Source organism: Apodemus sylvaticus, chromosome 13 (assembly GCF_947179515.1).
Source record: "Apodemus sylvaticus chromosome 13, mApoSyl1.1, whole genome shotgun sequence".
Taxonomy (NCBI): Eukaryota; Metazoa; Chordata; class Mammalia; order Rodentia; family Muridae; genus Apodemus; species Apodemus sylvaticus.
In genome coordinates this window covers 92,703,175-92,713,832 of record NC_067484.1, presented here as the reverse complement: position 1 = coordinate 92,713,832, position 10,658 = coordinate 92,703,175, and the positions used below count along the sequence as shown (strand labels likewise).

Below are 10,658 nucleotides of genomic sequence, written 5' to 3'. Positions count from 1 at the left end.
AGCTGGCCGTGGACCAGAGGGAGATCCAGCACGTCTGTCTGTATGAAATCGGTCAGTATAGAATCCTGGTGTCTGTCTGTATGAAATCGGTCAGTATGAGAATCCTGTGTGTCTGTGTGTGTGAAATCAGTCAGTATAGAATCCTGCGTGTCTGTGTGTGTGAAATCGGTCAGTATAGAATCCTGCGTGTCTGTCTGTGTGAAATCAGTACTTGGCCCAGATTGTGCTCAAGCGGTATTGTTGAAATTTTTAATTCTGACCTGGAGTTTCTACCCTGCCTTCAACCCTTTAGGGCCCAGATAAGAGACACACGCAGCCTGTATATTTACAGGGGCGTCTGCCCACCGCCATGCTATGAGAATCCACTTTCCTGTCGGTAACCCCGCCTTATTACTTACTACTTGCTACGTTTCATCTGGGCTGCTCTTAACTCCGATTGGTCACCTCGCCCATGGCAGTTTCTCCTTCCTCCTGCTGAGCATTCTCCCCCCCCCCCTCGTGGTCCTCCTCTGACCCCAAGCCCAGGAAACCTAAACCCCCAGGGTCACTTAGCTCTCTGTGGGCAACCAGTCTCAAGCCCGATATTAGCATCAGAATACAAGCAGCATCGGCAGTCCACTACACGTGGCATCCACTACACATGGCGTCCACTACACGTGGCATCCACTACACGTGGCATCCACTACACATGGCATCTTCTCCACTGCTGTCTTCTCCTCGTGGGAAGACACTCATCTGTGCACTGGGGATCCGGTCGCTCTAGCACACGCACTAAGGCTTGTCTCCCTGGCGCTCACTTTCCCTTGCCGCCATTTCTGATTTGGGGACAGTAGACAGTGCGGGGTAGATCACTCTAGTACGTGTTAAAATTCAAAGCTCAAGGCTCTTGAAAGGTAGTGCCGAAGAGGAGGCCGGAGCCTAGATCTTCTAGCTGTCGGTTTCTGGGCCTGAGGTAGGTTTTGAAACCTTCTGAGCCACTGATGGCCAATGGAAGGAAGGACTGTGTGTTCTACTTAGATTTTTTTTTTGATCAACTTGATTCAAGCCACCCTGTTGAGCCAGGAAGAAGGAACATCAGTAGATGCCTTCATCAAACAGGCTTGGAGGCAAGTCTGTGGGGGCATTTTGTCAGTTAATGATTGATGTAGGTAGGTCTGGCCCACTGTGGGAAAGCCAGTAAGAGTGCTCCTCCATGGCCTCTATTCCAGTTCCTGTCTACAGGGCCCTGCCCTGGTTACCCTCAGTGATTGACTATGATTGGCACTTATAAGCTAAACAAACCCTTTCCTCCCACATTGAGAGATGTTACATGTGAACCACACCTAGCACTCAGCATCGGTGCACAGGCCCTGAAGAACAGGCTCCAGCCTTCCAGCCTTCCAGACATTCCTCTTAGAGCAGGGTTGGAGACTGTCGTTTTGAGGTTTCAAAAGCTCACCCAGGTGTGGGTGTGGGTGTGCGCGCGCGCGTGTTTGTGTGTGTGTGTGTGTGTGTGTGTGTGTGAAAACAGGAGGGACTTGGTACTTAAGAATGGGGCCCAGGCAGAACTTAACATATCTGTTCTTCCAGTAAGACTCGGTTACACCATCCCTAAGTCACATGCTTTTCTGGCAACATAATCCTTACATAATTTTAACCAAGCTGTTTTGAGTCACTGTTATATCCCAGGAACAGAAGGCAAACTAAGGCCAGTGCCTCCGTTTGCAGAGTCAGCAGGTCACATCCAGGTGGGACCAGGTTGTTGACAAGTGAAAGGCCCTCCGCGGTCAGCTGTGTGTCTTACGGGGACATGGACACAGAGAGCATGTCTGCCTAGGATCCCTTCCCTCTCCCAGGCTGTTACTGAGAGCTTCGTCTGCTGCCTGCACCCAGCTCTGGCCTTGGCATGTTAGAGATTTCAGAATCCTTTATGTAACCGCCCCTTCATTTGCTGAGAAGAACAAATACAACTTTGGACCTGAAATACTTTTTAAACAAAATCCTGGGTTTTGGCCCGATATGTCACAGGTGAGGAATGGACGGTAGACAAGGGAGAAAAGATGATGGATTGGTGGGAACCAATGAGAGTTGTGTTCACAGCATTCCGCAGAGGACAGGAAGAGAAGCAGAGCGGGTGACACCTGGCAGACAGTCCCTAGCTCCTTTGCCGCCCGCCTCACCTGCAGACACACATCTGTAAGGAAAGCACAAGGGAAAACACTGGGAATTACCCAGCAGGCCACGGGTCTGTGGGTGAACCTGTTATGGTTCAGTGAGAAGATGGCATGTAGCCCGACAGAGAGATGCGTTTCTGTATATTCTAAACTCTGCTGGAGGTCTGTGTGGTGGCTATGCTGTTGATCAAAGTTTCAAAGGACTAGAATGTCAAAGCCTAGGTTGGACAGTGTTTTCTACTCTGCCTCTTCAAGGTGAGTGGTCAGAACGAACTAGGAACCCACGGGCCTATGATTCAATGATTGAAGAAAACATGCAGACTCAGGAGTTAAGGAGTTAAGTGTGTTCACAATTGAGGAGGGCAGACGCTCTGGCGAGGTGACCCAGCGTCTGCCTTGCTTAGCAGTTACCGTCTGCCTGTTTTCAATTGAATTCAAGTCTTTCACTGATGTGTCTTACACAGTGAGCCCGTTACCCCACACTCTCAGCCTAAAACGTGTCAAGCCTGTGTCTTGTAGAATCAGACCGTCTTTTCCCTGGAGGGCATATTCCCCACTTCCATTAGTTCAAATGACAAGTCTGAGGTGACCCAACTTCTTAGGGGCATGCCTGATAATGTTCCTTTGTCCTTGTGGTGGAGTGGTGCTTGTTGTCTGCCTGTTTGTTCTGGTTTCTGGCCCTGCAATCCTGTCTCAGCCTCAAAGGTTCTGAGATTCCAAGCCTTGCTCATAAGTTTCTTTTTATAGAGGCAATATTATATGGAAGAAAGAGTGACGGACCCCACCCACAGTTCCTCCCACTGTGGGCTTGAGGGAGTCATTAGCCTGTTGATTTCCCCTTTCTAATACTAGGACACCACAGACCTCTTGTGCAAGGCTGGAGTGAGGACCAGTACAGGCCGGCATGCGCACACTGGGGCTCGAGTAACTGGGAATAAACCTCTGCTGCCTACAGGATACAGGCTGGTTGGGTGGAGGGATGGGTCTGTCTGTCCTCAGACTGGCAGGGTAGAGAGCACACCATGCTGTTTCCTCATTCCCGTGAGTGCTGTTCAGTGGTTGGTGCAAGTGTCAGACCAAGTTGTGACTACACTGCCCTCCTGCCCCTCCTGCCCCTGCTTCACTTACACTGCTCTTACAGGGTCAGGAAGTGAGCTGGAGCGTCTCTCCTGAAGTCACATCTTCCTTTCATTGTCCTCCATGGGTTGTCTTTGAGTCAACACTGAAAGTATTTAAGGGAACAGTAATTCCTTCAAAAGTGCCCACAGCCTCAGAGCTGGTGTACTGAGCTCAGTCCCTTAGGGCAGGTGTACTGAGTTCAGTCCCTTAGGGCAGGTGTACTGAGTTCAGTCCCTTAGGGCAGGTGTACTGAGTTCAGTCCCTTAGGGCAGGTGTACTGAGTTCAGTCCCTTAGGGCAGGTGTACTGAGTTCAGTCCCTTAGGGCAGGTGTACTGAGTTCAGTCCCTTAGGGCAGGTGTACTGAGTTCAGTCCCTTAGGGCAGGTGTACTGAGTTCAGTCCCCTAGGGCAGGTGTACTGAGTTCAGTCCCCTAGGGCAGGTGTACTGAGTTCAGTCCCTTAGGGCAGGTGTACTGAGTTCAGTCCCTTAGGGCAGGTGTACTGAGTTCAGTCCCCTAGGGCAGGTGTACTGAGCTCAGTCCCTTAGGGCAGGTGTACTGAGTTCAGTCCCTTAGGGCAGGTGTACTGAGTTCAGTCCCCTAGGGCAGGTGTACTGAGCTCAGTCCCCTAGGGCAGGTGTACTGAGCTCACTGCCCTACGCTGTTGGTCTAAGCTGGTCACCACAGCATGTCTTGTGCATTGGCTTTAGAGTGATGAAGCAAGCTCAGAGTCCCGGCGTAGCACACTGAATGTGCTCTTTTTGTAGGCTGGTGCAGCATGATTGAACTCAACTTCAAGGATGCATTTGATTCCTTCGAGAGGCTGAAGAACGAGTCCAGGTGGTCCCAGTGCTACTACGCATATCTGACTGCAGGTGAGTGACTGTCCTCTCTGTGTGGCCAGTGAGCCCCACATCCTGGCCGGTGGGGATGGAAGAGGAGGAGGAGGCAGAGACCCCACTTTTCGGCTCCTCCCCTCATCAGTGTTTACTGAACTGTCAGGGTGTGCAGGGCAGGTTCCTCTCTCCCCAGATGATGAGAGAATTTAGAGGAGGAGATCTTGGGGAGACCCTGTTAAGCCTGCATAGGATGCTGGGAAAGTCCAAATCCCTTCCCGGAGTTCTTACTGTTGTTAGTAAAAGGCCTTAAGAATCGAGTCAGAAGAAATCCCAAGAGTGGACTAGCCGGAGTTCTGCTAGCTGGAGTGAGTTCTGCAGCTGCCCAGGAGGAGGGTGGAGGAGGAAGAGAAGAGGCCGCTGCTTGAGAGATGCTGACACAAAGGTGGGACTCAGGGAAGCAGGCGCCACTCACAGACAAGGGAGCTTCAGAATACAGTTAGGAGGCCCAAAGTGCCCGAGTTTAAAAAGTTACCTAGCCTCTGTCCAGCATCCGACAGAAACTGACCCAGGAGGAAAAGGGGGCAGTTAATGCCTGTTTGAGTTGAGACCCGCTGAGCCTTACTTCTTGACTGTTAGTAGGAACCACATGAGTGTGGTGAGGATTCTGGAGAAGAAAAGCACATTATCTTCAGGTGGCCCCGCCTTCCTAGGGGTGGTCCCTCAGCCAAGGCCAACCTCCACTACTGGGATAACGCCTAAGTGGGCGTGTCTCCACCTGCGGGGGGGGGGGGGGGGGGGCAAATCCTGTTTTTTTGCTATAACCAAGTAAATGAGGCAGAAATGCCCAGAGGCCCAGCTAGATGCCACAAAATCTAGGGCCTTAACCAGTCTCCAGTCTGGGCCTGTTTGGTTCTGAGGGATGCTCCCCTGAGGCTGTTTCACTCCCACAGTCTCTGCACCTCTACCTGCTTTCTTTTTCTTTGTGGTGTTTTTAACTTTTTTTTTTTTTTTTTTTTGATTGATTTTCTTTACTTGGGCGAGTGCTGTATCTATGTACACCAGAAGAGGGACTCATACTCTCCTACAGGTAGTGGTGAGCCATATGTGGTTTCTGGGAATTGAAACCGGACCTGAGGAAGAGCAGTAGCCAGTACTCTTAACCTCTGAGGCGTCTCTCCAGGCCTCTGGTGTTTTTATTAGAATTTTTAAGTGTTCTCCAGAATTAGACTTGTCTTTTTCTTTACGTGAGAGTTTTTAGTTTATGCTGTGCTCAGAGTCCGCAGGATTTGCTCCAACCCCATTTTACCAAGTCATAGGAGAGTTCATCTTACCAGAGCCCAGGGTACCCCTAAGCTGCACCAGAAACCGTGGGGGGGGAGGCGGGTGTAGGGGGAGCTTTTGCTTTGGAAAGCTCTTAGATGACATAGTGTTGTGCTGCCACCTGGTGGACAAAGCTGTTGTCTCTGTGAGCCACAAAATGTCTCTGAGGTTTTTGAGAACATTTATAGGTTATAATTATAGACTATAATTACAATTACAGATTATAGAGGTGCAGAACAGAAAAGACAGGATGTGGGACTGTGGTCCCCTGCCTTCGAGCGACCTGTAAAGGTCTTCAGGTTTGCTTTGGGGAGGCAACTCAGGGAGAAACCTGAGTACTCGCTTGTCTTAGTGCTGGGAATCAAACCCAGGGCTCGCTGTGTCTTCCCGTGAACGACACTCAGGCCCCACTGAGTACCGCAGACGTTATAAACACCCCGGACTCCTTTGAATGTTTGGCTTTAGTGGGACATTGTCCCGATCCAGCTCTGTTCCCATAGTGGATCTAAGACAGGATCCACATCAGCCAGGCTGTGTCCCAGGCCTCTGAAAGATCCCGCGGAATCATATCAGAGAGCAGTCAGTGCGCATGCTCGAGTCTGTGTGCTTATGCAACCTCCCAGGCCTCTGTGTGATGCTTATTATTTCTGATATGTGGGTTGGTATGTTGTGTCTCACACTTACACAATTTTCCAGCATCTTGATAAAAATAAAAGCTGCTTACTGATAGATACCAGCATGCCTAACACTTTGAGAAGTGGTCCCCGACTGTATGGCCTGGAAGGATGGATACAAGGAGGCCAGTGGTCAGGAGGTGTTGCTGGGTCTTGCAGGCAGTGCAGGCAGCTGTTTTGTGGTGTCGGTTTTCTTGGGCATACAAGAAACGAGCATGCGAGATCGCTATATGACCAAACACTTACTTCCCAGATATTTGGAAATGTCTGACCGCACTAGTTGTAGTTGTGTGAGAGTACGGTCCTCATTTCTGTCTCTCCAGGAACCAGTGGAGGGGTTAGGTGTGTGTGTGTATGAGTGCACGCACGCACACACACACACACACACACACACACATGAGGAGAGGAGTGCTTGGTGAGGGAGGTGCCTTGCAGTGTTGTGTTTGAGTTGGCTGTGAAGGAAACTGAGCACCCCGCCTCTTCTTCCTCCACCGTTCCCTAGTGATGGCACACGCGGCACCAACCCTGCCGCTCTCAGCAGTTCTCACTGTGCCGCAGCTGCACCGCCCGCACGCCACCACAGTGCATCCCAGAACTTCCAGAAGTTCCCCACTAGACGTCTAAACACTACCATTGCCCGCCCCTCCACCCCTGCTCTGCATCTGTCCCCAGAGTCAGCCGCGCTGTGTACGCCTCATATGAGCCCAAGGCTGGGCCATGCGGTGGCCTGTCCCCATGCGGTGGCCTGTCCCCATGCAGTGGCCTGTCCCCATGCGGTGGCCTATCCCCATGCGGTGGCCTGTCCCAGCATCAACTTTATTTCTTAGGTTGTTGAGTATAGCTCTAGCCGTCGCATGGCCTGTGCCTGCCTCATTGTCCCCCAGGGGACATGCATATGAGTGTGAGAACATTGGTGTGCAGACATAGCCTGGGCTCCTGCCCTGAAAACAGAATTGCTGGGTCTTATCCTCCTCTTATTGCAGTGTCTCAGAAATGTTGACATTATGTAAGGATTATGTTGCCAGAAAAGCGTGTGACTTAGGGATGGTGTAACTGAGTCTTAGTGGAAGAACAGATATGCTAAGTTCTGCCTGGGCCCCATTCTTAAGTACCAAGTCCCTCCTGTTTACACACACACACACACACACACACACACACACACGGGTGAGCTTTTGAAACCTCAAAACCACAGTCTCCAACCCTGCTCTAAGAGGAATGCTGGTGCTGGTGCTGAGTAGTTTGGGGTGTGGTCCTCGTCAGCTTGTCTTGGTCACTGTTCTGTTGCTATGAAGAGACACCATGATCATGGCAGCTCTTATGAAGGAAAGCTTTAAACTAAGGGGCTGGCCTGCAGCTTCGGAGGTCATCATGGAGGGAGGCATGGCAGCAGCAGGCGTGCATGCACTGAGAAGTTAGCTGAGAGGGGACATCCTTACCCAGGGGCAGCAGGCTGGGGTGGGGCAGGGAGAGGACAGAGTGGGCCACCGTGGGATCGGCTGGATGCTGCCATCTTGTGGACATAACTTGTGTGTGTCCTTTCCCTGGAAACTATGGAAATGCAATTCTGATGTCTTGCAGTTTGTCAGGGGGCCACTGGTGACGTGGATGGGGCCCAGCTCGTTTTTAAAGAAGTCCAGAAGCTGTTCAAAAGGAAAAACAACCAGATCGAACAGTTCTCCGTGAAAAAGGTACATATGTCAGAGCCTGCCAGCCATGCTCAGAGCGGGCGTATGATGGACAGGTAGGACTCACACCTCCCTGGATAAGCTTCGAGTCCTGCCTGGTGTCTCCTCCTGTGGCCCTGCCTCTGCTCTGAGCAAAGGGCTGCACATAGCTACAGCAGGGCTGCTTTTGTGTTTTAATGAGACACCCTGGACCCTGACAGATAATGGGCCCTCCTGGAAGGAGGAAGTGTCTGTCTCAAGTGCAGATCACTTTAGAAGAAGTTGGCAGAAGCCATGAGAGGCAGATGGCCTTGCTTCCCATGAAGGCAACAACGTCACATTCTGACTTAATAAAGACCAAAAATGGTGTTGCATTTATCAATAGAAATCTCAGAACTGTCAGGGAGTATCCCGGTTTTGTTGCCTATTTCTGATGCTAAGATACGGCCAAGTGACCTCAAGTGAACCTGAGTGACCTCGAGTGATGGTCTCCCTTCTCATAGCTTTGTTTTTCCTTCATGTTTTGTTTTATAGAACTTCTTTTACTCCAAAAGATTTTAAAAGTTTAACTAGCTTTTATTAGATAAATAATTAAATTTATTCCAACATAAAATAGATGATAGAGGCTGCAGAGACAGCTTGGCTCTTAGGGTAGGTACACTCCTGGTTCCCAGCACCTGTCCACCCGGCCAATGGCCTGAATCTCCAGCTCCAGAGAGTATAGCACCATCTTCTGGCTGCAACAGGAACCTTCATGTCTACCAAGTGCGCGCGTGCGCGCACACACACACACACACACACACACACACACACAGGCACGCACTCACAAAATCAAAAGTAAAATAAATCTTTAAAATAATAGATTACAAAGCTGGGAATGTGGCTCAATCCTGGAACATTTGCCCAGCATATGAAAGGCCCTGAGTTTGATTTTCCTGTACCAAAAAAATAGATGAATGCAGAAATAAAACTATAATATAGAGTGCAGCCGAGAGCCCCGGGGTAAGCAGATGACAGTCCACGCGACACGGTGGAAGTGTGTGAGGCAGCCTTCCAGCGTGCGAGGGAGCTTCACAGCTTTGAGCCGGAGTACACTGTTTTCAGCTGCCCATTCTCAGAACCCAGACACCCAAGACCTGACTGAGTAATAGATATGAGATATAACCATAAATACATTTAACAAAACTGCAGACTACTAGTAATGTGGAGAGGCTTTGTAAGGGAGAGCTGTTCACATTGACTCGCACCGTGATGTGGCTCCAAAGTGCAGTTTGTTATCAGGGTGTGCTTTTGAAGATCAGGGTCTAATACTCCGATAACCCCTTGCAGGCGGAGCGATTTCGGAAGCAAGCCCCAAGCAGGGCACTGTGCGTGCTGGCCTCCATTGAAGTGCTCTACTTGTGGAAAGCCCTCCCCAACTGTTCCTTCCCCAACCTGCAGAGGATGAGTCAAGGTAAGCGCGCCCGGGCAGTCAGACAGCAACCCACCAGGGCAGCTTCCCCCAGTCGCCATGCCAGCCACCTTACAGAACACACATCTGTCAACCCACCAGGGCATCTTACCTTAGTCCCCATGCCAGCCACCTTACAGAACACACATCTGTCAACCCACCAGGGCATCTTACCCTAGTCCCCATGCCAGCCGCCTTACAGAACACACATCTGTCAACCCACCAGGGCAGCTTACCCCAGTTCTCATGCTAGCCGCCTTAGAGAGCACACATCTGTCATGCCGTGGCAGAGGGTGTGCCCTCAGCAACGAGTAGGACTCACTGGCATAGACTTCAAGAACATGAGACCCCTCTCAAAAGACAAAAGCAGGAAAATGGGGCCAGTTCTAGCAAGTCGGAGGGTGTGGGGTGTGGCTGTCAAGCCTGTCTTCATCCCCAGGAGCTGGGATTTCCAGTATCTGCCACCCTGTCTCACCTCTCTAATGTGGGTTCTGGGATCAAGCATTGGGCTCTCGCCCTTTAACTAAATGACTTCTCTTCCCAAGTCAACTTTTGTTTATTTCTTTAAAGCAAAGGAACGACAATCATCTGTACTCTTACTGGTCAGTTGTGCTGTTTTGAGTCTTCCTCAGTGCCTGGTGTGACACAGTCTATAACCACACAACCAAAGTGTCTGTTGCATGGCTCTGTAGCTGGTGTAATGCAGGCTTTATAGTAATAGAAATTTTGAAAGGGTGTGATGTTCACATCAGAATTGGTCAAGTCTAGAACACCCCTGTATACACGTGTGTGTGTGTGTGTGTGTGTGTGTGTTTGTGCGCGCGCGCACATACGCACATCCCCCCCTCCTTCACACCCTCTGCCCCCCTTACACATCCAGTAACACTGGGATGCATTTGTTGGCCTAGATGAAGTATCATTATACAGTACAGCCACCAGAGCCTCTGTGCGTGGAGTGTGGGCTCTCCTGCGCATCCTGGTGTTTGAGCGGCGTCTGATGGCACAGGCTCTCCCACATGGTACCACACAGGAGAGTCCCATCACCGCCCTCAGCACCCCCCCCCACCTCCCTCGTCCTCCTCTCTTGAACGCTGGTAACTACTGGCACTTTCCTGTCCACACCATTTTGTCTTTTCCAGAACATCATGTAGTTGGAAGTCTGCTCTTTCAGATTAGCTTCCTTCTCCCAGTGAGAGGTAGGGTCAGGGGTTCTTTAAGGGTTGACAGTTTTCGCTGAGGACATGACTCAATCACAGGAGTGCTTGCTGTGCAGACACGAGGACGGAGTTTCACTTTCAGAAAAAAAGAAAAGCTGTAGTGGTGCATGCGGAAACATGCCAGTGCCAGGACTCGGAGACCCTGTCTTAGAGAACAAGGAAAGCAGTGTCTGCAGAATGACGCTAAAGATATTCTCTGGCCTCCACACAATACACCAGCACA

General features: G+C 50.6%; 1 protein-coding gene across 1 annotated transcript in view; it reads left to right on the top strand.

Annotated features, from left to right (window-relative positions):
* Ttc39c (tetratricopeptide repeat domain 39C) overlaps positions 1–10,658 on the top strand; it is an 85,801-nt gene that overhangs the window by 70,598 nt on the left and 4,545 nt on the right. The window contains exons 7-10 of the mRNA XM_052155556.1: positions 1–51; positions 4,039–4,146; positions 7,683–7,792; positions 9,098–9,221. The exon at positions 1–51 is cut by the window's left edge and continues 43 nt beyond it. Coding sequence (XP_052011516.1) covers positions 1–51; positions 4,039–4,146; positions 7,683–7,792; positions 9,098–9,221 — 393 coding nt within the window. The remainder of the gene's footprint in view (positions 52–4,038; positions 4,147–7,682; positions 7,793–9,097; positions 9,222–10,658) is intronic.